Genomic DNA, 27,731 nt, shown 5'->3' with positions numbered 1-27,731 from the left:
GCGACTTGAAGGCAACGTCATCAAATCTGCATGAACTTTGATCACATGGTTTTTGTAAAGTTCATTTTTATTCCCATAATGCAACACACTTTCAAAGGCGGTGACCATCGGACTAGACAAAATTGATCCGCTCGAACATGCCCATTCCCTTTTAGGACTTCTGCAGGCTGCTTAATGCTCATCTCTTGATGACAATGCATGTACAGTAGGCCTACATCTGTCCATGCATTTTAAAGACTCTCTAAAATAGGTTAAGGGTTAACTTTAATTCAGTCATGGTTGCCTAGACTACCTACTTGACTTTGTGTAATGGGTCCGTTTAAAAAAAAAAAATTGAAATCAGTGCACAATGACACACACACTTTTACTAGTATTGTAAATGGGTCATGTTTTATATAAAAAGGTGATAAATGCATGAAATGACCATCAAAGTTATGTAACCCATTTCTCTTGTCACATGGTGTACAGTATTTGCGTGACACCCACATCGCAAAAACAGGGTCTCACAATGCCTTGAAGCTGTCCCACATGCATACACATCTGTTTCACAGTACCATCAGAAACACATAGTCCATGTGTTTATGATGTATCACAAGGCTGAGAAGGGATGGTCAATCAAGGGACATAAAAACATATGTAGTTACGTGGTAGGCACATCTACAGAGTAATTGTACACATTGGTAGGCACATGTAATTACATGTCACAGTTGTAAGTACCATAACCCTGTATACCTACACTGTAATTACACAGTACCCGCCTTTGTAACTTAATTGTAAATACATAGGCTTTAGGCCATTTAAACGTGAATCACTGAGGTTAAGGGCCCTTCATCTCTTCTTTATGTCAACAAAATCTCCAATATTCTTAAGAAAAAAACCACCTATTCTTGTCAAATAGGCCTACAGTCTTGGCCAAACCTGTTGGCAGAAATATTCTACTGCCAGTCTGAGTTGTGTGAAATCCCAGGATTTATTGGAAGTGTCAGTTAGACTTTTACAACGAAGTAATTTAAACTAGATAAGACAGTATTTAAAAAATGTTTATGGCTCAGTCCATGGCATTGCTCTGCAAAGCTTCACAGTAGTGACTCAGATGTACTACAATCTCCAGGGAAACAGATGCTGGCATGATCCATGAACTTGTGACCTTAAACTGCCACGAAACTCTAAGTTTGGTTTCTCTTTGACTGGCCCTGCATGTGGTATTCTGATGGCATTTCATTGAGACATGTGACCATGCAGACCATGCTGTGTAAATGAATTGTGTGCACTTTGAGGTACATATTATGGATGTACTGTAGTTTAATTTACATTTAAAACGTTTCAAATTATTTCCAGAGTGCATGTCCATCATATCCCAGAGTATTTATTTGTTATAGGACCCCTCCCCAGGAATGCCCAATATTCAATCAACTAGGTTATAGCCAACTGTTATCTGACGTCCAGTCCATTGGAGTGGGACATATTTGGCACACTCAACATATTATATAAGAACAGTGTTTTCCCTATATTCATTTAGACTCCAAAAATATGACTAAAACTAGATAAAGTATGTATGTAAAGTATGTCATGTAATAATTCTCATCTTTGAGAACTAACAATCACCAAAATAAAAAACTAAGTCAGGAAGAATCTAAAATTCCCAAAATGTCATGACATGGGGCACCAATAGGAACACACCCTAAGCCATGGCAAAATGTGTAGAATTGCAAGAAATTAGTTTTAACAGCAACATTGTGTCTGCGGCCAAGAGACCCTTAAACAAAAAAAATGGGGGGGGGGAAATGGCCACGCCCACTACACTAACTTTGCCAACCCAGCTGAAAAACAAATCCTAGGATCAACACTGAATACATTATTTCACTAATTTCATCAACATCACCATCTAGTGTCTCCCATTAGGAGAGGGTGACTCAGTTCCAAAAGACATTATTTGGTTGTTGTAGTTCCTGGCCTGTTTCTCATCTCAAAAGGTAACCAGTTTACTCAGAGATCACATTTATGTCAAATATGCCTGTACATTGCTAAAACAAATCAGACACCAGATTATCAAAACTCTGTTTTTATTCTGAGCTTCAACCAAAGTGTTTAGAGAGCAAGGGAGGGTCAGTTCAGCTTGTCAAAGTACTTGAGTTTGCCCGATGGGTCTGGGATTATCTATGGAGAGTAATACACTGAATTAGTACATGAGTATCAAGTAATGTCTATGAAAATAATATTTCTCTCATGCATGCACTTACTTGGAAACACACACACACACACAGTATGAAACTCACAGTGTCACTGCCTGGCTTCCATCCTGCTGGGCACACTGCAAAAATAAAAAAGTATTTCTTTCACACAAATTGTAAACAAACACCATCCATAGCAACCACAGGTAGTTAAGTGTCTAGCTATAATATCAGAGAATGTGTTATGTGATGAGACTGAACCATACCTTCACCATGTTTGTCAGTGTACTGGAAGGCCTGGACCAGCCGCAGGGTCTCATCTACAGAGCGCCCTACCGGGAGGTCATTCATGGTAATCTGCCTCAGGACTCCCTTGTCATCGATGATGAACAGGCCCCTGAGGGGGAGAATGACAATGATTGCTTCAGTTTCAAACTGCATGAATTTAGACTTCATGAACTTAAAACAGTTAACAGGTATTTTGTTGTACCGTTTTTCACTGAACCAATTTATAAAAGGAGGTTAATGAGGAAAAATGTTCTGGCTATAGCAGTTGTATCAAACCAATACTAGGCATCATCTTTTGTAGTAGTTTCTACTCTGTGTGTGAGTGTAATTGCACCGGAGTGTGTGTCCTGCGTCCTCCAGGAAGACGCCATAGTCCTTGGAAATCTGGTGTGTGAGGTCAGACAGCAGAGGGACTTTCATTGGCCCAAGTCCACCCTGCTTCCTAGGTGTGTTGATCCTGTTAACATAAAACCAGAGGGTCAAGGGAAAAAAAGCTGAAGTGCTCTAAAAAAGTCCAAGCACCTCTGAAGAGGGGTGTGATGCTTATAATCTTACCATGCCAGATGGGTGAATTGTGAGTCGACCGAGCAGGCAACAACCTCAGCATTGATGGCATGGAACTCGTGCACACGATCACTGAATGCAATAATCTCAGTCGGGCAGACAAACGTGCTGCAGGTACACAGTGTGAGGGTCATCAGAATAATACATAGCCAACAGCATTATTACTTTAGACATAGCATACTGCATTTTCATTCAGTCAATGATTCTATAATATAGAAAATGTAATGGTAAGAACTCAAAAGTGTACTACAGTGTATATTTCATGATAAAATACTAAGACAAATAGGCCAGACTCACGATTAAAAGCCGAGGTGTATTCATTACCCAATTCTGATGCAAAAGTTTCTATTGGGCAACTACAGGAAGGTTCCTCCGTTTCGTTTTCTCTGTTTGGTTCTTAAACCAGTAAACGGTTTCCATTGCAAGAGGTAATTAATACACCCCAGATGATTTAGATTTCTATTGGATCTTTTAGAGCAGTGGTCACCAACCTTTTCTCAGTCAGGATAACTTTTGCAGTCAAAAACAAAGCAGAGACCTACCGTTCAGATTGTTGTTTATTTTTCAAATCATGACGAGTTGGATGACCGTTCAAAACGGGTTTTCATAGTCAGATCTCGCTTTTGTTCCTATGACTAGAGAAATTGAAATATTCCGCAATAGTAAAATAGACAAGCTGCTAATAATAATAAAAAAACCGCAGGGCTATCGATACACTTGGCTACTCATTCATTGCAGTTGCAGCATGAGTGGAAGTACAGAGAAACGCGTTTTATGTTTTTATTCAACACTATTACAAAACCGTGTCGACACTGCTGACCAAATACTTAAACATGGCCTCCCAAGTGGCACAGTGGTCTAAGGCACTGCATCACAGTGCTAGAGGCGTCACTACAGATCTGGGTTAGATTCCGGGCTGTGTCGCAGCCAGCGATGGACCGGGAGACCTGTGAGGCGGTGCACAATTGGCCCAGTGCCGTCAGGGTTAGGGGAGGGTTTGGCCTGCTGGGATGTCCTTGTCCCATCGCGCTCTAGCGACTCCTTGTGGCAGTACAGGCCCATCCACGCTGACTGCGGTCGCCAGCTGTACGGTATTTCCTCCGACACATTGGTGCGGCTGTCTTCCGGGTTAAGCGAGCAGTGTGTCAAGAAGCAGTGCGGCTTGGCGTGGTTGTGTTTCGGAGGACGCATGGCTCTCAACCTTTGCCTCTCCCGAGTCCATATGGACTGGGACAAGACTAACTACCAACTGGATATCATGAAATTGGGGAGAAAAGGGGGTAAAAAGTAATTTAAAAAAATGTAAACATGAACTTACTGAAAAACAGCAGCTCTTTGCTTTATTGTTTTGACAGTCTCTCTGAGGTCATGGTTTTTAAAGTTATTACATCTTATGTAGGCTAGTCTCAAACTTTGCCATGGCCGGGGGCATGGAAGCTCTGTAGGCACAGCAATTTGAACTATCCGATTGGCTAAATTGAGTGGCCAAAGATCTCCCGGTCCGACTGGTAGGCAGAGTTAGTCTTTTCAGACAGAAAAAAAGTTAATGGGAACACTTTGCTTACCCACTGCGCAGGGCTTCTGAATCAAGTGCACCTACTGCCAACAGCGCAACAAACACAATAAAAAAAAATTTAAAAAAGGAGTGCCAGCCTTTATCGTTGACTTTTCAACAGAAAAGTTTGGTGATCGACTAGGGATGCCTGGAATGTCGACCACCGTTTCAAAGTAACAAAGTCAATAACATAGTTACTAGCCTACGAACACATTTTCTGACAGTTGCAACCAACAGTACAGAGATTTGTTTTAGGATGAAGGTCAGTAAGAGACAGTACTCACAAGTCCAGGGGGTAGAAGAAGAAGACTAGGTATTTCCCTTTGTAGTCAGACAGCTTGAGCTCCTTAAACTCTCCATCGATGACAGCTGATCCCTCAAAATAAGGTGCAGGCTTTGAAACTGCAAAAATAAGAACAATTATAATTTGATAATGGTTCAAAGCATGAGCAAGCAAGATATTTTCTGATCACCTTTTAGGGACAAACAAATCAAAAGTCTTCAGATCCCAAATGAAAAAGAAACAGGAAGGGTACGAATCCTGCTGTGCACATGATTACTGCATTTATACTGAACAAAATAGAAAACTCAACATGCAATTTTACTGAGTTACAGTTCATAAGGAAATCAGTCAATTGAAATAAATTCTTTAGGTCCTAATCTATGAAATCCACATGACTGGACAGGGGTGCAGCCATCGGTGGGCCGGGAGGGCATAGGCCCGACCCACTTTGGAGCCAGGCCCAGCCAATCAGAATGAGTTTTTCCTCAGACAGAAATACTCCTCAGTTTCATCAGCTGTCCAAGTGGCTGGTCTCAGATGATCCTGCAGGTGAAGAAGCCAGATGTGGAGGTCCTGGGCTGTTGTGGTTACACGTGGACTGCAGTTGAGGCCAGTTGGACAAACTTCCAATTTCTCTTAAACAAAATGTTGGAGGTGGCTTATGGAGAGAAATTAACATTAAGTTCTCTGGCAACAGCTCTGGTGGGCATTCTTGCAGTCAGGATGCACATTGCACGCTCCCTCAAAACTTGAGACATCTGTGGTGTTGTGTGAAAAACTGCACATTTTAGAGTGGCCTTTTATTGTCCAAAGCACAAGGTGCACCTGCGTAATAATGCTGTTTCATCAGCTTCTTGATATGCCACACCTGTCAGGTGGATGGATTATCTTGGCAAAGGAAAAATACTCATTAACAGGGATGTAAACAAATGTGCACAAAATAAGCTTTTTGTGCATATAGAAATTTCTGGAATCTTCTTTCAGCTCATGAAACATGCGACCAACACTTTACATGTTGCATTTCTAGTTTCGTTCAGTATAGTATGCGTGGCCGACAACTAATAGTATTAGTTCATTGTTGGTGAGCAGTGTGCAGGTAGGCCTATGTCTCAGGGCAGGCTTGTGGCACACTTGGCTATCCCATGGGGAGCATCACATCATTGGGTGCATATAAGCCAGAATAGATGTCGACCCTACTCTTGATTATAGCTGTACTGGGGTCAGACAGGCTTCCTGTTTATATTAAGACAACGCAGAGCCAGCGTGAGATATGGCTCGGAAAACAAACCTCAATACAGGGATGAGAACTGCGTTGTACTCTGTTATCCCAACTGTTACACCTCGAAGATAAAACTGCTAGATTTTTTTCATCCTGATGCTAGGTAGCAGTAGCCACAACTGCCATTATGGAATGGCATATGTTGAATAACAAAGGAGCCGATTGGCTGACACTGCTGGTCTGAGGGAGCAGGCGCGTCGCACCAAACGAGAAGTATTTTGGTGTACGAGATTTGACGTTTCAAGAGTTACAGGCTGTGTCGAGTGGTGGTGTCTCGTCCTTTCAGTCTGTTGGCCTGAGATAGGTTTAGAGTGGAGTAGGGTGGCGTGTTTTTAATGAGTGTAGGGTTAGATATGTTGATTTTCCTTTTTTCAAGCAAAGTGTAAGGGAGTTATACACCAGTCTAGTTGGTGGCGGTAATGCAACATTTATTGGATGCCAACCGCCGTTAAAGATCGAAGAAGGCTGACACTGCCATTCCAAAATGGCTGGTGTGGCTTATGCTACCTAGCATGAGCTCGAAAAGGGCAGTTCTGGAAAAAGTGGCAGTTCTGGAAAAAGTAGCAGATGTTCTCTATTTTCGTGTAGCAGTTGGGATAATGGTCCTATTCAGAGTATAACATTTCTTATCCCTGGATTAAGGTACGTTTTCCAAGCCATATCTCACGCTGGCTCTGCTATGTTTTAATCTAAACAGGAAGCCAGTCAGACCCCCAGTGCTGCTGTAAGCAAGCAGTAGGGTTATCATCTACACTACACTTTCTGTATGGACCTCACTTTTTGCACGGGGATATTGTCATGCTTAATCAGGAAAGGGCCTTCCCAAACTGTTGCCACAAAGTTGGAAGCATACAATGACATTCTAGACGATTCTATGTTGTAGCGTTAAGATTTCCCTTCACTGGAACTAAGGCCTAGCCCGAACCATGAAAAACAGCCCCACACCATTAATCCTCCTCCAGCAAACTTTACAGATGGCACTATCCATTGGGGCAGGTAACATTCTCCTGGCAGCCGTCAAACCTAGATTTGTCAGTCGGACTGCCAGATGGTGTAGCGTGATTCACCACTCCAGAGAATGTGTTTTTTTCTGCTCAAGAGTCCAATGGTGGCGAGCTTTACACCACTCCAGGCAACGCTTGGCATTTTGCGCATTAAGATCTTACACGGAACCCAAACCTGCTGCGCGCGTGCGCCATTGTGCATACATTTATTTTGTCCCCCTACAACAAACGCGATCACGACACGCAGGTTAAAATACCAAAACAAACTCTGAACCAATGACATTAATTTGGAGACAGGTCAAAAAGCATTAAACATGTATGGAAATGTAGCTAGTTAGCTTGCACATCCTAGCTACTTTGTCCTATTTAGCTAGCATCCTGTTGCTAGCTATTTTGTCCTGGGATATAAACATTGAGTTATTTAAGGTCCTCTACTCCGAACAATTAATCCACACATAAAACGGTCAACAGAATAGTTTCTAGTCATCTCTCCTTCTTCCAGGCTTTTTCATCTTTGAACTTATATGGTGATTGGCTCTACACTGTCATAGTATTACTACACCGACCGGCAACACAGTTTGTCTTTCAATCACCCACGTGGGTATAACCAATGAGGAGATGGCACGTGGGTACCTGCTTCTATAAACCAATGAGGAGATGGGAGAGGCAGGACTTGCAGCGCGATCTGCGTCAGAAATAGAAAGGAGTTCTATTTTAGTCCTTGGCATCACAGACGCTCGTTGGCTCGCACAAGCAGCGTGGGTGCAATAATTGAATAACATGAATTTCTAAATATATTTTGAGACGCTCGCGCACACGACGTGTCCGGTCTGGTCAGCATGTTAGGCTTGTGTGCGGCTGCTCGGCCATGGAAACCCATTTCATGAAGCTCCTGACAAAAAGTTATTGTACTGACCTTGCTTCGAGGCAGTTTGGACTTTGAATTGTTGGAAAGGTGGCATCCTATGACAATGCCACATTGAAAGTCACTAAACTCTTCAGTAAGGCCATTTTACTGCTAATATTTGTCTATGGAGATTGCATGGCTGTGTTGTCTATTTTATACACCTGTCATATAGCAGAATCAACTAATTTGAAGGGTGTCCACATTTTTATTTGTTATTTCACCAGGTAGGCTAGTTCTCATTTGCAACTGCCCAAGATGAAGCATAAGCAATTAAAACACATACAGAGTTACATGGAATAAACAAAATAGTCAATAATACAGTAGAACAAAAGAAAACAAAAAATCTATATACAGTGAGTGGAAATGAGGTAAGTTAAGGCAATTCATAGGCCATGGTGGCAAAGTAATTACAATATAGCAATTAAACACTGGAATGGTAGATCTATTTTTTTATTTCACCTTTATTTAACCAGTTGGCAAGTTGAGAACAAGTTCTCATTTACAACGGCGACCTGGCCAAGATAAAGCAAAGCAGTTCGACACATAACAGAGTTACACATGGAGTAAAACAAACATACAGTCAATAATATAGTAGAAAAATAAGTCTATATACACACACAATGTGAGCAAATGAGGTAAGGGAGGTAAAGGCAATAAATAGGCCATGGTGGCAAAGTAAATACAATATAGAAATTAAAACACTGGAATGGTAGATTTGACAGTGGATGAGTGTGCAAAGCGGAAATACTGTGGTGCAAAGGAGCAAAATAAATAAATACAGTAGGGGAAGAGGTAGGTAGATCGACTGTTTACAGATGGGCTATGTACAGGTGCAGTGATCTGTGAGCTGCTCTGACAGCTGGTGCTTAAAGCTAGTGAGGGAGATATGAGTCTCCAGCTTCAGAGATTTTTGCAGTTTGTTCCAGTCATTGGCAGCAGAGAACTGGAAGGAAAGACGACCAAAGGAGGAATTGGCTTTGGGGGTGACCAGTGAGATATACCTGCTGGAGCGCGTGCTACGAGTGGGTGCTGCTATGGTGACCAGTGAGCTGAGATAAGGCAGGGCTTTACCTAGCAGAGACTTGTAGATAACCTGGAACCAGTGGGTTTGGCGACGAGTATGAAGCGAGGGCCCGCCAACGAGAGCGTACAGGTCGCAATGGTGGGTAGTGTATGGGGCTTTGGTGACAAAACAGATGGCACTGTGATAGACTGCATCCAATTTGTTGAGTAGAGTGTTGGAGGCTATTTTATAGATAACGTCACCGAAGTCGAGGATCGGTAGGATGGTCAGTTTTATGAGGGTGTTTGGCAGCATGAGTGAGGGATGCTTTGTTGCGATATAGGAAGCCGATTCTAGATTTAATTTTGGATTGGAGATGCTTAATGCGAGTCTGGAAGGAGAGTTTACAGTCTAACCAGACACCTAGGTATTTGTAGTTGTCCACGTATTCTAAGTCAGAGCTGTCCAGAGTAGTGATGCTGGACAGGCGAGCAGGTGCGGGCAGTGATCGATTGAATAGCATGCATTTAGTTTTACTTGCGTTTAAGAGCAGTTGGAGGCCACGGAAAGAGAGTTGTATGGCATTGAAGCTCGTCTGGAGGTTAGTTAACACAGTGTCCAAAGAAGGGCCAGAACTACGCAAAATGGTGTCGTCTGTGTAGAGGTGGATTAGAGAATCACCAGCAGCAAGAGCAACATCATTGATGTATACAGAGAAGAGAGTCGGCCCGAGAATTGAACCGTGGCACACCAATAGAGACTGCCAGAGGTCCGGACAACAGGCCCTCCGATTTTACACACTCAACTCAGAAGTAGTTGGTAAACCAGGCGAGGCAATCATTTGAGAAACCAAGGCTGTCGAGTCTGCCAATAAGAATGTGGTGATTGACAGAGTCAAAAGCCTTGGCCAGGTCGATGAATACAGCTGCACAGTAATGTCTCTTATCGATGGAGGTTGTTGTTGTTTAGGACCATGAGCGTGGCTGAGGTGCACCCATGACCAGCTCTGAAACCAGATTGCATAGCGGAGAAGGTACGGTGGGATTCGAAACGGTCGGTAATATGTTTGTTAACTTCGCTTTTGAAGACCTTAGAAAGACAGGGTAGGATAGATATAGGTCTGTAGCAGTTTGGGTCTAGTGTGTCACCCCCTTTGAAGAGGGGGATGACCGCGGCAGCTTTCCAATCTTTGGGAATCTCAGACGATACGAAAGAGGTTGAACAGGCTAGTAATAAGGGTTGCAACAATTTTGGCAGATCATTTTAGAAAGAGAAGGTGCAGATTGTCTAGCCCAGCTGACTTGTATGGGTAGCCAGGTGGAAAGCATGGCCAGCCGAAGAGAAATGCTTGTTGAAATTCTCAATTATAGTGAATTTATTGGTGGTGGCAGTGTTTCCTAGCCTCAGAGCAGTGGGCAGCTGGGAGGAGGTGCTCTTATTCTCCATGGACTTTACAGTATCCCAGAACCTTTTGGAGTTTGTACTACAGGATGCAAATTTCTGTTAGAAAAGCTAAGGCTAGCATTTTCAAACTGCCTGTGTATATTTATTCCTAACTTCCCTGAAAAGTTACATATCACGGGGGCTATTCGATGCTAATGCAGAACGCCACAGGATGTTTTTGTGCTGGTCAAGGGCAGACAGGTCTGGAGTGAACCAAGGACTATATCTATTCCTAGTTCAATTTTTTTTCAGTGGGGCATGCTTATTTAAGATGGTGAGGAAGGCACTTTTAAAGAATAGCCAGGCATCATCTACTGACAGGATGAGGTCAATGTCATTCCAGGATACCCCGGCCAAGTCGATTAGAAAGGCCTGCTCGCAGAAGTGTTTTAGGGAGCGTTAAACAGTGTTGAGGGGTGGTCGTTTGGTCGCAGACCCATTACGGATGCAGGCAATGAGGCAGTGATCGCTGAGATCTTGATTGAAAACAGCAGATGTGTATTTGGAGGGTGAGTTAGTTAGATGTCAACCTATGAGGGTGCCCGCGTTTACCGATTTGGGGTTGTACCTGGTAGGTTCATTGATCATTTGTGTGAGATTGAGGGCATCAAGCTTAGATTGTAGGATGGCCGGGGTGTTAAGCATGTCCCAGTTTAGGTCACCTAGTAGCACGAGCTCAGAAGATGGATGGGGGGCAATCAATTCACATATGGTATCGAGGGCACAGCTGGGGGCAAAGGGAGGTCTATAGCTAGCAGCAACAGTGAGAGACTTGTTTCTGGAAAGGTGAATTTTTAGAAGTAGAAGCTCGAATTGTTTGGGTACAGACTTGGATAGTAATACAGAACTCTGCAGGCCATCTTTGCAGTAGATTGCAACACCGCCCCCTTTGGCAGTTCTATCTTGGCGGAAAATGTTATAGTTAGCGATGGATATTTCAGGGTTTTTGGTGATTTTCCTAAACCAGGGTTCAGACACGGCTAAGACATCCGGGTTGGCATTGTGTGCTAAAGCAGTGAGTAAAACAAACTTAGGAGTAGGTTTCTAATGTTAACATGCATGAAACCAAGACTTTTACAGAAGTCAACAACAGAGCACCTGGGGAGTGGAAGTGGAGCTAGGTACTGCAGGACCTGGATTAACCTCCACATCACCAGAGGAGAAGTAGGATAAGGGTACGGTTAAAGGCTATACGAACTGGCCGTCGAGCACGTTCGGAACAGAGAGTAAAAGGAGCAGGTTTCTGGGCACGATAGCATAGATTCAAGGCATAATGTACAGACAAAAGGTAAGGTAGGATGTGAGTACATGAGGTAAACCTAGGCATTGAGTAATGATGAGAGCGATATAGTCTCTAGAGACGTTTAAACTAGGTGATGTCATCGCATATGTAGGAGGTGGAACAACATGGTTGGTTAAGGCATATTGAGCAGGGCTAGAGGCTCTTCAGTGAAATAAGACAGTAATCACTAACCAGGACAGTAATGGACGAGGCATATTGATATTAGAGAGAGGCATGCGTAGCCACGTGAACATATGGGTCCAGTGAGTGGTTGGGCTGACTGGGGACACGGCGATTCAGACAGTTAGCAGGCCAATGCTAACAAGCTAACAGTTAGTAGGCCGGGGCTAAACAAGCTAGCAGACCGGGGCTGGCAAGCTAGCAGACCAGGTTAGCAAGCAAGCAGTTGGCAGACCGGGGCTAGCAGTTAGCAGACCCGTGCTAGCAAGTTAGCCTTTGGGGGATGTTGCGATGGGGTTAAATCTGTTTTTTCCTCTTCGTGCGGTGACTTCGATAAACCAGTCGTGGAATTAGTAGGGTTCCAAGTAGCTCTAGGTAGCTAGTAGGCCGCGGTTAGCAGAATGGGCCTTCAGCGGACGTTGCGCCTTAGGGGCCTGTTGGAATCCTTGGGCAGATTATGTCGGTATTCCAGTTGTAGAGGATCGGCGGGGTTCCGTGCCCCGTACCGGCAGTAGAAGCGGTCCGGATATTGTAGCCCAGGAGTGGGCTTCGGTGGTAGCACAGGAGCCCTGGCCGGGCTAGCTTCAAGCTAATTGGTGCTTGCTCCGGGATGGAAACGCTAGCCAGGAGTAGTCACCCGGGATTGCGGTTAGCTAGTTGCGAAGATCCAGATAAAAATGTTCCGAGTTCACGGTAGGAATGCGGGGATATGGGGGGGGAAAATAATAATAGGACCATTATGCTCTGGTTTGAGTCACGTTGTTCGAACTGGCGAGAGCTTTCCGAGCTGAAGGTTAGCTGATGACTGCTAGCAATGGTTTGCTGACTGATAGCTGGTAGGTAGTTAGCTGGCTAGCTTCAGTTGAGGGATTCCAGATCCTAAGTAAATAGATCCACGCCACATTGGGTGAGGCGGGTTGCAGGAGAGTATTTAGAAAAATATTTTTAAAAGATATGCGAAGATATAGACAAGGGACACGACAGGACAAAGATGTCTGACTGCTACACTATCTTGGATAGATATAGATATATATATATATAGTGTATTCTGATTGGGTGCATCTCAGAAGTCTGGTATCAGAAGTCAGTTGTAAATGAGAACTTGTTCTCAACTAGCCTACCTGGTTAAATAAAGGTGAAATAAAAATAAATACAAATTGGCTTCCTTGTCACCTCGCCATTTTCTGTTTGGAAAACGCAGGAAATGTGAAAGCGATAATGGAGGCCATCTACTGAGAATTTACCTGATGAAGGCGTAAATTCGAAGAGGAACCCACTTATTTAACATAACATAACTGACTGACTGAGATGAAGCCATTGGGATTGTGTGGTGCGCAGTAATGTTAATTGTTATTGCGCGGGTACTCCTGTACTCGACCAAGTAATTGGAGCAAAGTTTTGGCATGACGTGTCCAAATGTACTAACTACTACTTGTGAATTTTGATCGACAAGTAAAAGCTGGCATATTACAATAACGCGCATACAAATGTTATGCTAACGTCAGTGGTGAACTTGGCAAGGGAAAACTGGACAATTTGCAGATAATTGGCACGGTGTCTAGCAAATCAAGTCAGCTAACGTTAGCTAATTAAGTTGCCTGCAGTCAAGCTAGCTAGCGCCGTAGCTAAAAATAGAAGTACCATATGCATATAAATGTTGAGTAAAAAGACAACTTAATTTAAAACCATTTTAGAGTCAATGGGATTGTTAAGTACAACTGTGCAGGGGGACAGGGACAATACCCACTTTTCGCCTTGCTGAGGTGCAGGGAATGGTCAGAGACGGGCACACGGAAAGCCTCTCCAGGGTAGACGTGTCCTCCAGCGTAGTTGTGACACTCTTGATCCTTTTTCCCATTAGAGCCGTCTTGGGCTGCAGTGGAAAAATTGGTGACAAAACAAATTGTGCAAAACACACTTAAAATGTCCTTTAACATCTTCATATGAAGCATGACGTCCATTACACTGTCTTGCTAAAAGCACGTAGCTAGCTAGCTTCTAGGAAAGTGCAGGGGCGCTATTTCACGTGAACGCGCAGTTAATGGCCTCGATCGATAGAACCTTTTCGCAAGGTACTTTCCCTTTCTCCTGAAAGGAGGTCGTCCTTGTTCAAGACAACAGAAATGGTTATTAGTGTCTGATAATGATCGATTTGTGTATATCAAACTATATGACAAAAATGTGATGAAAGTATTGCAATATTACCTATTTTGTTTATTTGATCATTCTTATTTTTGCATTCAAGGGTCCTCACAATATAGTTCCTATTGTGTTACTTAATCTTAAACAGGGATGTGAAGGATGTATAGAATCAAATCGAAGTGTATTGGTCACGTGCACATGGTAGAGTGAACCCCTTGTTTGTTAACTCTCCTCAGCAATGCAGTAGAATAACAATATCAATCAAAAATCAAATGCCAAATACAAAAGTAAAAAAAGAACAAGTAGTAATAAAAATGTTAAGAAAAAAGAGAGAAACTACTTGTAATACAGTCATTTATCCACTTTATTCCTTGAAGGTCCCTGTATAAAAAAAATCATATACCAGTTTATACATCATTTCTATTTACCATTTTCTTTTGTATGTGCCTGGAAATTCCCGAGGCTTGCACCGATGGTCATGATAAAGATTTGTTTTTAAGTCTGTGATGGTAGGAGTAACATTTTTGAAGAAAGTTGACCGCTGCCTTTTGGCTGATCCATATATGGTTTCAGGGTGGGTGAAAACGTTGGGTGCTGTGGTATCGGTTAAGGTAAGCCTACGTGGTCTTGTGATAATTGTTTGTGTTTCCGCTGGTCAGAGGGAGCAGGGGTTCCGCACCACACGAATGGGGACAAGAGATGGAACTTGTTTTGCGCTGTTGAAAAGAGCGATTACTGGGGTAAAGGTAAATGTGAAAGTGGACAAACTGAAGGGGAAGATTCCAGGTGTTTGTGACCCTCATCGTTTGGTGTGACAGACAGGGTGTAGTGACTGGTGAAACAGATGTCATTGTTTGTTCTTTTGAGTTTTGATGTTGAGTCTTTGTCCGACAAAGTGATGTTAGGATATTTCAGTTATCCACTACAAGCGTTTGTGACGATTCCATTACGTTGTTACAGGTGTCAAGCTTATGGGTATGTCCCAGCAGTGTGTAGGAGGGAGGTTTCCAGGTGTGAGAAGTGTGCAGAAGGGCATGAGACAAAGGAATGTGTAGTATTGGAGAAAAAAATCAGTATGTGTTAATTGTACAGGTGCCCATGGGGCTGGGGATCAGAAATGTCCGGTGCGAGAGAGACCGGTTGAGGTTAGAGTAATGCAGAGGGTGTCTATCGGATGTTGAGGAAGGTGGGTTAAGGGGGAGGGATCCTGGGAGGATTCGTGTGAGAATTGGCTTTGGCTTTTTAGCGTTCATAGCAATAGTTATCAACTGTACCACAGGGATGGAACATAAGTCGCAGAAAATAGAGGTTGTGGTGGCAGCTGCATAAAAAAATATGTTGGTGTATGAGATTTGACGTTAGAAGAGTTACAGGGTGTGTTGAGTGGTGGTGTCCTGTCCTCCCAGGCTGTTGGCCTGAGGTAGGATTATATATGTTTAAATAGTCAAATAGTGTGGTGTGTTTTTAATGAGTGTAGGGTTATAGTTTTTAAATATCATACCATCTTCCCTCACAAAGTATAAGGCAGGGCTGTCCAACCCTCTTCCTGGAGAGCTACTGTCCTGTAGGTTCAGTCCAACCCTAACTTAGCATATCTGATTTAGCTAGTTAAGGTCTTGAGCAGCTAATTAGTTCAATTAGGGTTGGACTGAAAACCCACTGGACTGTAGATCTCCAGGAAGAGGGTTGGGTAGCTCTTGTATAAGGCATACATACCCCAGTCTAGTTTCATTTAACTAGGCAAGTCCGTTAAGTACAAATTCTTATTTACAATGACAGCCTACCAAAAGGCTCCTCTTCGAGGACAGGGATAACAAATTAAAAAATACATATAGGACAAAACACACATCACTACATAAAGAGAGACCTAAGACAACATCGCATGGTAGAAACATTATTGGGTAAGAAGGTAGAGACAATACATAACGCGAATCACCCACAACTGTCAGTAAGAGTGTCCATGATTGAGATTTTGAATTAAGAGATGGAGATAAAACGGTCAAATTTGAGTGTTTTATTGCATGTCGTTCCAGTCGCTAACTGCAGCGAACTGAAAATAGGAGCGACCCAGGGATGTGTGTGCTTTGGGGACCTTTAACACAATGTTAAAGGTCGCTCCTCTTTTCAGTTGGTTTCGGTAATGCAACATGTATTGGATGCTATCCGCCGTTAAACATAATCGAAGTAGTGCCTGGTAATTCATTGTGCAATCAAATACTTGAAGAGGAACTCGCTCGTACAGAAAGAAGCCTGTGCTTCTACTATATCTCGAAGCTCGTGCATTTATTTTTTAGGCGTAGCGCATGTCGTCATCTGCAGTCGACGTGGGTTTGTCCGAAACGTCATTTTGGTAGCGTTTGTTTTGACAGGCAGGAAGGACGGAGGGGAAAACCTGCAGATCGCTGGCGGCCAAATAGTATGCAAAAGATGTTGACAATAATCTCCAACGTGCTGAGAGGTAGCGCAAGAAGAAATGTAAGTATTGTTTATGTATAGTATTTTAGTATAGGATACACATGACCGCTTGTCCTTTTCTTAAAAAACGAGACCAGTTCAGCTGCCGTCCTGACCTTGCCATACCGCTAGGCCCCGATTCGTACCCGTACCGCAGTAACTAGCTAGCCGCCCTTGGCTTTAGGTAAATATGACTTGGCAAGTTTTAGTTACATCTACGAACTAGTTATAATCCAACGAATCATATGCCTACTTAGTTAGCTAACAACTCGTTTATTTAGCTGCCAACTTGTCAAAATAGTTATCATCATGGTGCGTTCAAGATTGCCTGGATTGGAAACCCGACGTTCAATTCCATAGAATTCTACGTCGGACAGAAATCAGAGTTTGAATCAGGAAAGTGATCGATCACGACCTCAACAAGCCAACATGTTGAATACAAATGTATTTCAACGTACTTTACCGGTTGTCTGTGCGGTTTGTCATTTTTGCTGTTTGAATGTGAGACAATATGTCCACAGGAAGTATAATTACATCTACTTTTCAAAGCGCTGGTAGTTCATTCAGTTTTCTATCACCTAAAGCATGTGCAGAACCATGTAAACACGTGCATGTGTCTTGTGCATCTATTTTAATATTGGGCGCATGTTTCAGGTGATAGAAATGCACTGCCAGCGCTTTGAAAAGTTTATGTAATTATACTTTCCTGTGGTTATATTCTTACCGCCAAAAGGATCAACCACACGGGCAACCTGTAAAGAGAACTTTTCTCATTCAAACTCTCTTTGCCATCATGTCAGCTTTTAATCAAGATATCCAGTGGTAAGTCCTCAATGATGAGAAAAAGCTTTGACGGAGGCTCATAGGTGAATAATGGTAAGTAGAAGTACCGGTAATGAAAAACATTTGATTAATAGATTTTGTAGACATTTCTTTATTTTGACCTCTCCACAGTTCATTGGAAGTGTACACTCTAACAGTCTATTACCTAGAAAAGTATCTTGGCGGCGTAAATAATTCTGCTTTTGTGAAGCAAATTTTCTGTAGTTCTACCAATTAATTTTGATATTTAGTTCTCAGAGATTGTATTTAAAAATAAATATAGTTCAATATATTTTCTGCATGCTTTTGAAAATTACCACAAAGAAGGACCACCTAACAATTTTCTATAACGGGAAAAACCCTGTAATTAGCTCCAATTACTAATTTTCTTCATATTAAATGGATAGATTTAGGCAATGAAGCCATTTATCTACTTCCCCAGAGTCAGATGAACAGAAACAGCTAGCATGCTAACTGTTGCTGTAGACTTCCAGTAATTGCGCTAACGCTAGATAGCATTGGCTTGTGAAATACCTTTAACTAGGACTCCCGAGGGGCGCAGCGGTCTAAGGCACTGCATCTCAGTGCAAGAGGCGTCGCTACAGTCCCTGGGTCAATTCCAGGCTGTATCACATCTGGCCGTGATTGGGAGTCCCATAGGGCGGTGCATAATTGGCCCAGCGTTGGCCGGGGTAGGCCGTCATTGTAAATAAGAATTTGATCTTAACTGACTTGCCTAGTTAAATAAACTTCCTTCATACTGGACTCGTAGACATAAAAATGCTTTCCACAATGGTATTCTGTTGCAGCTAGCGATATAAAAAAAATAAAAAAAAGTGGAGGGGGGGGGAAAAATATTTTCAATGATTGACTGGTCACCTTGAATAACACAACTCAAACATTTGTGGCACAGAATTGTCTGAATTTCCCCTTTCATGTCTGACAATAAAATCTTTCCTGTGATTCTCTAATGTATCTATCTCTTTATATCTTGATCTCCTGTTGTACTCCCTCACTCCTTCCCTTCTGGTTCTCTCCCATTGGCTGCCTGATAGGGAGCCCAGGTTGTGTCAGAGGTAAGATGAGGTTTTACTGTAGTGTAGTCGGTGATACAATCCCTGTGGCACAGCCGATTCTGCCTATTTTGTGCTCCATCTTTATTCCTAATGATTTCTTTCCCTTTCACATGTTAACATTATATTCTATACTTTCACTCATTCATTTATTTATTTATTTGGGGTCCATATACGGAATAATTTAACATTGCATTTACCCACCCCCTCTAGAATAATTTTCATTTGGAAATGTTCTCTTTAAACAATTATGCTATGCTTTCTGCTCCTAATACCTCATCTTGTTGGCTTTTTTTCTCACACGCACACACAGACCTCTCTCATTCATTTATAGCTACTAGCTAGGCCTACTTAGTTATTTATCATTGGAAAGGGGTCTCGGAGCCAACAGCATAGTGCAGCTGCTTTGACAAAGACAAAAGGGATCTGATTGGTAGGTACTAGGTAGCTATAGTTCACAGGTTGGTGGCGCCTTAATTGGGGAGGACGGGCACGTGATAATGGGTGTTGATACCTCTCTAAAGTCAAACATATGGTTTCCATGTTTGATTCCATTCGCTCTGTTCCAGCCATTATTATGAGCCGTCCTCCCCTCAGCAGCCTCCACTGGTATAGTTGTTTTAAATGTTGTGAGTGGAAAGTTGTTTGGTTATTAAGGTAATAAGTGTGGAGAATGTGGTTTAGAACAATCCTATGTGTTTCAAGGCTGAGTCAATTGAAAGGCCTTCGTTGGTGCAGTTTTTTTTCAACAATTTAATTTTTATTTTTTTATGTGTGATGATAACACATTTTCATTATTTCCTGGATTCCTAGAGGCTGGTTTGGATTCCTAGAGGCTGGTTTGGATGGATTCCTAGAGGCTGGTTTGGATGGATTCCTAGAGGCTGGTTTGGATGGATTCCTAGAGGCTGGTTTGGATGGATTCCTAGAGGCTGGTTTGGATGGATTCCTAGAGGCTGGTTTGGATGGATTCCTAGAGGCTGGTTTGGATGGATTCCTAGAGGCTGGTTTGGATGGATTCCTAGAGGCTGGTTTGGATTCCTAGATGACTTGGCCAATCACTCAGATGATGCAGATTAAAATAGCTTTTTAGTATTAGACTGGTTCAACACCTTCAGAACAACCACCAGACCTTTAGCTATTTGAGCTGCAGTAGAACCCCCTCAGTGGGTAATGTGCTGACTTTACCTCTAGACTACATGTGTCAAACTCGTTCCACGGGAGGGCCGAGTGTCTGCAGGTTTTTTCTGCTCCCTTGTACTTGATTGATGAATCAAGGTCAGTGATTATTTAGGAACTCCCCTCACCTGGTTGTCTAGGTCTTAATTGGACACCAAATTGAAAGGAAAAACAAGTAGACACTTAGTCCTCCATGGAATGAGTTTGACACCCCTGCTCTTGGCTCTGCAGTGACTGTTCTGCCTGGCTCTTCTCTCCCCAGTCCTCCATGCGCAGGGCTGCTGGCGGTCCAGGGGCAGTATGCTGATATTACCTCTCTGCCAGACTCAGATCCAGCACTACTACCCTACAAGCCAGACACAGATTTATACTTTCTCACACAGTCCTCTAGTAGACAATTTTAACAGGTCAGACTGATCTAACATTTAACCAAACAGACCACAGTGCTGTACTGATCCCAGAACTTAAAATTGCCAGCAGACTAATACTTTAAGAATCCCCAGAGGCCACTCTGGTCAATCGGTCCCCTGCCTTTAGCAGTAAACCTGAAGAGGAGTCATTTGACACTGACAAACCATCTGCAGATCTAACATCACTAAAGCATGTGATAAATACAGACCTGCCAGTCTCAAAATGATCCTTATCAGATTAACCAAATCTTAACTCACCAGAACCCTTAGCAGCTGGCCCGACTGTTTCAGAACCCTTAGCAGATATTTCCCCGATTTTGTTTCAGAAGCAGAACCCTTAGTAGGTACTGCCCAGACTGTTTCAGAACCCTTAGCAGATACTGCTCCGACTGTTTTAGAACCTTTAGAAGAACCCTTAAATGTCCCCTCTGTTTCAAAATTAACTTTATGCGAACCACTTGGTACAAACCCAGTTATTCCAGAATTAAATTCATATTCACAGTCAGCTGCAATGGACTCAAGTATCAGAATCAATTTTTACCTCCATTAACCTCTGATGCGCCCATCATAGAACACACTTTACCAGAAGCAGAAATGGTCTCTGACCGACTAACGTTTGAACTAACATCACCAGGAATACCTCTTAAAGTGGACCAACCAACTCGGGAATTAAACGTTTCAGAACCTGACATCAGTACTAACAGAGGTGCTTCTGACTCATCCATATTTGAGCTTCAGCTGGCAGAGAGGAGCCAGAATACTGACATAGCGTTGCTTCAACACCCTGAGATCGCCCTCAGCTTGACTGAAGACACTCCTTTACCAGAGCTACAGCTTGCTGGGAGTAGTGGCAGCCCCTCTGTATCTTACACTCCTCCCCTCACCACGATTCATGCTTTTACAGTACTTTGCCTGATGCACAGATGCTGTGATCTGCCTGTTTTCTCTCACTAACACCATGCCCAAACCAGACGCGCACGTGCGTGAATTGATTTTGTCCCCCCACACCAAACGCGATCACGACACGGAGGTTGAAGTATCAAAACAAACTCTGAACCAATTATATTCATTTAGGGACAGGTTGAAAAGCATAAAACATTTATGGCAATTTGGCTAGCTAGTTTGCAGTTGCTAGCTAATTTGTCCTGGGATATAAACATTGAGCAGTTATTTTACCTGAAATGCACAAGGTCCTCTACTCCGACAATTAATCCACACATAAAACGGCCAACTGAATCGTTTCTAGTCATCTCTCCTCCATCCAGGCTTTTTCTTCTTTGGACTTTATATGGCGATTTAACAACTAACTTTCATAATAAGATGCATTACCACAACTGACTTCAGTTCATCTTTCAATCACCCATGTGGGTATATGTTCCTAAAAACCAATGAGAAGATGGCATGTGGGTATAGGCTTCTAAAACCCAATGAGAAGTTGGGAGAGGCAGGACTTGCAGTGCGTTCTGCGACAAATAGAATCAACTTCTATTTAGCGCCTGGCAACGTAGATGCTCGTTGCCGCGTGTGAGCAGTGTGGGTGCAATGATTGAATAACATGTATGTGTACATTTATTTTGCAACGCTCGTGCACGCGACCCAACTGGTGTGGTCAGCATGTAAGGCTATCCCATGGTGTGATCACTCATATTCCTTAGTGCTTGAATTGACTGGCTGTGTGAACCTGCCCACCCTGAAATGTGGTCTACAACACAATAATATATTTCTCCTTCATTCACATTTGAACACACATTTGATTTTCAGTGTGACGGAAATATTCTGGATATGTCTTTTTTCAGCCAATGAGGCATTCTTGTTAGTTGATTGTCTTGAAAAACACTGAACCAGTCTGACTTCACTAGTGCTTGTCAGTGGCAATGGAGTGTTTCTTCAGTCTCGTTGTTGTGTGTGGATCAACCTCTGGAAGTATAGCTATGTTCCATACCATAGTTTTTCACTCGACTTCTCACTTTATGGGTCTGTCCTAGCGCAGATGCTTTTGTGCTGCCTCTCCCGGCTTGCCCAACCGCAGGTCTTGCGAAGTAGATTTGTGTTGTGAAAAGACGTGATGATATCCGGTTAAATGTACGTGTGTCTCTCAAGTGTCCTCTGTTTTATTTTAGGCCGCCAGCCTGGTGGTGGCGTCACGCTCGTATGCTGATTTCACTCCTGAGGCCACCTTTGACATAAAGGTAAAACAAAACAATATACACAAAAAATGTGTAGCTGATTTTGATGCTCACGGTCTGCCTTGTTGAGTTCTCATTGTGTGTGTTCTCCTGCAGAAAGTTGACCTTCATCGCCTGGAGGAGGGCCCACCCCTGACAGCCACTCTGACCCGGGAGGAGGGGCTGAAGTATTACCGTACCATGCAGACCATAAGACGCATGGAGCTGAAGGCTGACCAGCTCTACAAGCAGAAGATCATCAGAGGCTTTTGTCACCTGTATGATGGCCAGGTTAGAAGACACAATCACTCTCACCTATTGTATAAGCAAACATACAGTTTCACATGAACACACACTATTGCAGGCTGGTGGGAGGAGCTATAGGAGGACAAGCTCATTGTAATGGCTGGAATGGAACAAATGGAACCGTATCATACACATAAAACATGGAAACCACATTTTTGATTCTGTTCCATTTATTCCATTCCAGCCATTATAATGAACCTGTCCTCCTATAGCTCATCCCACCAGCCTCCACTGACACACGCACACACTGCATTCAAATAGCAACTAGCATTTCGCTGCACCTGCAATAACATCTGCTAAATATTTGTGACCAATAAAATTTGAGTCAATATGAATGCTCAGAGATAGTTATTCTTTGATAGGAAGCCTGTGCGGTTGGCATTGAGGGGGGTATCACCCTGTCAGATCACCTGATCACTGCATACCGTGCCCATGGGTACACCCTCACCAGGGGTGGGACTATCAGGGAGATCATGGCAGAGCTCACTGGTGAGTGGACTTGACTCAGTCCAATAGAGAACCCTAATAAGATCTTATCACTCTACTTTGAACCTCTTAATGTTTAGGGAGATAAAATCAAACTAACCTCCTTTCGCTCTCTTCATTTTCTTTCCTAATTTTTGTATTTTGTTCCTTTGCTGTCTCTTAGGTCGTAGAGGAGGCATTGCTAAGGGCAAGGGAGGCTCTATGCACATGTATACTAAAAACTTCTATGGAGGCAATGGCATTGTGGGAGCTCAGGTAATTCACAAAGGCCTAGCGTTATTCCTTTATCTATTTGAAAGAATCCCATTTTGATTTCTTTTTAACCTCATTTGCACCTGGTTTATATCCGATTCAAAGATTCACAAATATAACACCTGCCTAATTTCTCCTCAGGTACCGCTGGGAGCCGGTGTAGCCCTGGCCTGCAAGTACCTGGGCAATGATCAGCTGTGTGTCAGTCTCTATGGTGATGGAGCAGCCAATCAGGTTTGACATAAGGCATGCTTCTTGAACCTTGCATGCATTAAACATATGAAGGACACTCCAAGTTTTTATTTGACCCCAACTGTTGACAGAATTTTTATTCATCCACAGGGTCAGATCTTTGAGACATATAACATGTCATCTCTTTGGAAGTTACCCATCATTTTCATCTGTGAGAACAACCAATATGCCATGGGCACGTCAGTAGAGCGCTCTGCTGCGAGCACCGAATACTACAAGAGAGGAGACTACATTCCTGGCATTAGGGTAGACGGCTAACTAATACATTCAAGCTCCTGTACCTCTTACAAAATATATTCCGTAGTCTCACACAATGTATCTGTATCCAGGTGGATGGGATGGATGTCCTGTGTGTTAGAGAGGCCACCAAGTTTGCAGCTGATCACTGCCGATCTGGAAAGGTGAGCTTCAACCTTAGAGTATGTAGGATGGTTGATTTGTTTCTGTGTGTACTGTGTACAGGTTTGTGTGTTTTAGTCGAAGTAGCACAACTTAGACTTTCTCTGTGCGCCACCTGTGTAAAGGGCCCTATCCTCATGGAGCTACAGACCTACCGTTACCATGGACACAGCATGAGCGATCCTGGGGTCAGGTAAAAGTCTACATCTATATTGTTACTATTGGATTAGTATATTACTATTGTCGTTATTGACATGATTATTGTTACGTACCTATGTTGTTTTTTTTACTCCATCAGTGCCAACGTACCAGGGATTCAGCTAAGCTTTCAGTGTTCTAATATATTGTTGTCCCTGCACTCTGTTATGTCCCCCAGTAGCCTCCTCCCTGCCCTCCTACCCCCCGTAGTGACACTGAATAGCCCTGATCCCTACCCGCTCTTCCCCCTTCCTCAGCTACCGCACACGTGAGGAGATCCAGGAGGTCCGTAGTAAGAGCGATCCTATCTCCATGCTGAAGGACCGCATGCTCAGCAACAACATGGCCAGCATAGAGGAGCTCAAGGTGATTCTCAAACATTCACTAATATACTGCACATTCAACATAGTATGAATAGGCAGCATATACAGGTATCTGCCATAATAAAAACAATGCCAACAGTGTCTTAATAGGGTGTTGGTAGGGCTGGGCGACATATCAAATTAATTTTAGTTTGTTTTAGCACAATATTCCAAATGCCTATCACAAGAATCTAGTTTTTTTTTATGAGAGCTTATGTCCACTTGTTCACTATTGGTCTCTTTCGTTCCTTCTGCTGTGACTGTACACCTTCCCATTTACACACACACACACACACACACACACACAACCCCTCCCCTACCTGGCACTCACAACAACAAAGATGAAAGATCACTTCTTCAACAAGCTGTTTCAACTCGCTATTTGCATTTGAGGTTTGGTCCAACAGAATCGGTCATATTGAGACATTATTTTACTGTAATAGACAAACTTAATCTTTCTAAGAATACCATTTTTATGTTTTAACTCCTCAAATTGTGCAAAGAGCAGACCCTACTAAAACGGGAGTATCAATGAACACTGATTCTGGAAAATGTATATGCAGTTTGTTGCGCGCGATATTGCGGTACCACGTACTGCTAGCAGCATTTAACCCACAGATTGTTAGACTAGACAGCTAGTATGTGTTTTATAAATGTGCAATAGCCATAAAGTTATTATATAAGGAATTAGCAACTTATTCTGAGAAATAAGGTAGGCCACTTGATTTCAACATCTGAACAAAGTGGACAGGCTAGCATGCTGTTCAAACAGTTGGAGACAGAAGAATGTCTTCATAACAATTCAACTGTTTTACCTTGTTAGCTAGCAAATAGATCCAAGTTTACTTTAACTGTAAGGATTAGCTGGATGCTCACTAGCAAGTGGGCTTGTGCTTGAGTGTTTGAGATCTGTGTTAATTTTCTATGCCTGCTACAAGAATGCGTGGTTCTCGTTAACTTTTTTATAAAAAAGGGCATTCTGATCGACTTGAAAGCAAGATAATTGATCATAAAAATTAAAAGCAGGTTAAACATGTAATTATTAGTGGGTCTTATGGTTGTGGAAGGCTTATATTTAGCCTAGGTATAATTTAACAAGCCCTGAATTCATTTGAGTATTGCTGACTGTTTGAAATGCAGTGTATTTTAGTAAAGCTTCTTTAGACTAAAAATGGATGTATGATTTTAGGCCATATCGCCCAGCCTTGGGTGTTGGGCAACCATGAGCCGCTTCAATGTGCCTTGGCATAAATTATATAAGTGTCTGGAACTCTATTGGAGGGATTCAACACCATTCTTCCATGATCAATTCCATCATTTCATGTTTTGTTGATGGTGGTGGAAAACGCCATCTCAAGTGCCGCTCCAGAGTCTTCCATAAGTGTTCAATTGGATTGAGATCTGGTGACTGACACACACCATTTAAACCCCCTATGCTCCCTTGAGGCCCCTCTTTCAGTTACTGAGATCGCTTCTTCTAGCCGTGGTAGCCAAAATAATGGGCAACTCAGCATTTTTGTACATGACCCTAAGCATGATCGGATGTTAATTGCTTAATTAACTCAGGAACCACATCTGTGTGGAAGCACCTGCTTTTATACTTTGTATCCCTCATTTACTCAAGTGTTTTCTTTGTGCAGGTAACTGCCAAAATAAAGTCATATCTGAATCTGTTTGAAAAACGCATGATTATTGACACATTGAAAATAGTTACATCTGATAGAAGCATGTCTTTGAGGATGTAAGACCAAACTTCTCTTGTCCTGTATGTGTGCAGGAGATTGACATCGCGGTGAGGAAGGAGATTGAAGATGCTGCACAGTTCGCCACCACAGACCCCGAGCCCCCTCTGGATGACCTGTGTAGCCACATCTTCGCCAACGATCAGCCCTTTGAAGTGCGTGGTGCCACCCCATGGACCAAGCTGACGTCGACCAGCTAAAGTAGCGTTTCCCAAACTCTGCCCTCGGGACCCCAAGGGGTGCACATTTGTTTTTTCCCTCGCTCTACATAGCTGATTTAAAATAATAAAAGCTTGATGATTAGTTAATTATTTGAATGGGTTGTGTAGTGCTAAGGCAATAACCAAAATGTGCACCCCTTTGGGTCCCCAGGCCCGAGTTTGGGGAAACGCTGAGCTAAAAGCTCTTGTGCCCCACCCCTTCGTCTCCCAGGCCCTTCCCCTATCCTCCATCAACACACTTATCTTTGCACACATCACCTTCTCCATCTCAGCCAATGGCCTTCATGGACTCTAATCTCTCGCCCCAATAAAAGGCTCTTATTAACAGAGAAGTTAAGAATCTTTCATTGTCCCTCTCCAAATGTTCTGAGACTGGTCACATGGACCAATTGTCCTTATCAACATTAGACGTAGTTACTCCTATTCAATGATTGTGGTTGTTTTCTCTCCAAATATAAGATCAAAGGGTATATTAAATAAAGTGATTTACATTGGGATTCTTTTTTTATTTTTTTGTAATGCCAAATCAAATCTGTGCCTGTGGGATCTTGTCTATGTTTTGACGATGAGCGTCTCATGTCTCTAGGCTGCGGGTCACTCGTAGCAGAACACAAACACTGCAGAGCCGAATGGATGAATTCTGGATATTGTGGTGCGATGCATCAGGGAGATATTATTAAATCCTGTTGACCTCATGCCTTCACTATCTTGTCAGTCATACCCCAACTTTGTAGACAATGACTGTCCTTCTAAATCATTATTTGCCCTGTTCTCTTGTTCCCTGAATTATATTTTTTTGTTCTATCAGCCTCATGTATTTATTGCTGAATGTGTCTTGTAACTGACATCCCAGTGCTGTTTGTTCAAACTACAACTACTTTAAGCAGGAATAGAAAATGCCTTTTTTGGGAGTCTTGGACGTCAACTGTTACAGTGGATAATGGTCAGAGAACAGTGGGGCACTACACACAGATCTGTCCTGGTTTTCCCCCAGAGATGCTAATGAGATCAGGAAGTGTATGTATGCCTTGATTGTCTTTGTACAGTCTATCAAACAAATAAACTTAGAAAGAAAGCTTTGTGTACAAATGTATCTGAAGTGTGACTGTGTGATCCTTGTTCTAAACAAAAGGCATGGATGGGAGGCTTAATGTTAAACAATGACATGGCTATTCAACTTATATGACCCTATTGTGATGTAAGTTCTAGGTTACATTTTCCATGTCACATCGAGGCATATTGCATATTTGATCAACTTTAACTTAGTGATTGCTTATCATCACCTGTTTTGATGCCATATAATGTCCCT

At 42.7% G+C, this 27,731-nt stretch overlaps 2 protein-coding genes and 1 long non-coding RNA gene across 5 annotated transcripts; 2 read left to right on the top strand and 1 right to left on the bottom strand.

The window, feature by feature from the left end:
* Window positions 1-1,280: 1,280 nt before the first annotated feature.
* On the bottom strand, window positions 1,281-14,007 carry LOC115204393 (peroxiredoxin-4). The gene is made up of 7 exons (XM_029769926.1): window positions 13,707-14,007; window positions 4,863-4,980; window positions 3,015-3,131; window positions 2,794-2,916; window positions 2,438-2,568; window positions 2,277-2,311; window positions 1,281-2,157 (listed from the first exon to the last, which is right to left on the bottom strand). Exons 1-7 carry the CDS (start codon window positions 13,918-13,920, stop codon window positions 2,107-2,109), a joined length of 789 nt encoding a protein of 262 aa, XP_029625786.1. The 5' UTR covers window positions 13,921-14,007; the 3' UTR covers window positions 1,281-2,106.
* Window positions 14,008-14,772: 765 nt separating this feature from the next.
* Window positions 14,773-27,515, top strand: LOC115204388 (pyruvate dehydrogenase E1 component subunit alpha, mitochondrial). 3 transcript variants are annotated; one of them, XM_029769922.1, is made up of 12 exons: window positions 16,440-16,576; window positions 18,433-18,453; window positions 22,160-22,228; window positions 22,322-22,495; window positions 22,873-22,999; window positions 23,160-23,251; window positions 23,390-23,482; window positions 23,591-23,746; window positions 23,830-23,901; window positions 24,025-24,092; window positions 24,355-24,463; window positions 26,237-27,515. In XM_029769922.1, the coding sequence occupies exons 1-12, from the start codon at window positions 16,520-16,522 to the stop codon at window positions 26,399-26,401; spliced, it is 1,203 nt and encodes a 400-aa protein (XP_029625782.1). In that variant the 5' UTR covers window positions 16,440-16,519; the 3' UTR covers window positions 26,402-27,515. The 3 variants fall into 3 exon arrangements, with proteins under 3 accessions (XP_029625781.1, XP_029625783.1, XP_029625782.1); XM_029769921.1 differs by lacking the exons at window positions 16,440-16,576; window positions 18,433-18,453 and adding an exon at window positions 14,773-14,847; XM_029769923.1 differs by lacking the exon at window positions 18,433-18,453 and having other exon boundaries at window positions 16,438-16,576.
* LOC115204390 (uncharacterized) lies at window positions 18,460-21,084 on the top strand. Its single transcript, XR_003880360.1, has 2 exons — window positions 18,460-18,883; window positions 19,264-21,084. It is a non-coding gene; the product is annotated as an uncharacterized LOC115204390 (long non-coding RNA).
* Window positions 27,516-27,731: the final 216 nt, after the last annotated feature.

The sequence above is a fragment of the Salmo trutta genome, chromosome 12, assembly GCF_901001165.1.
Source record: "Salmo trutta chromosome 12, fSalTru1.1, whole genome shotgun sequence".
Taxonomy (NCBI): Eukaryota; Metazoa; Chordata; class Actinopteri; order Salmoniformes; family Salmonidae; genus Salmo; species Salmo trutta.
The sequence above is the reverse complement of the archived record's forward strand: the minus strand, read 5'-3'. Positions and strand labels throughout refer to the sequence as shown.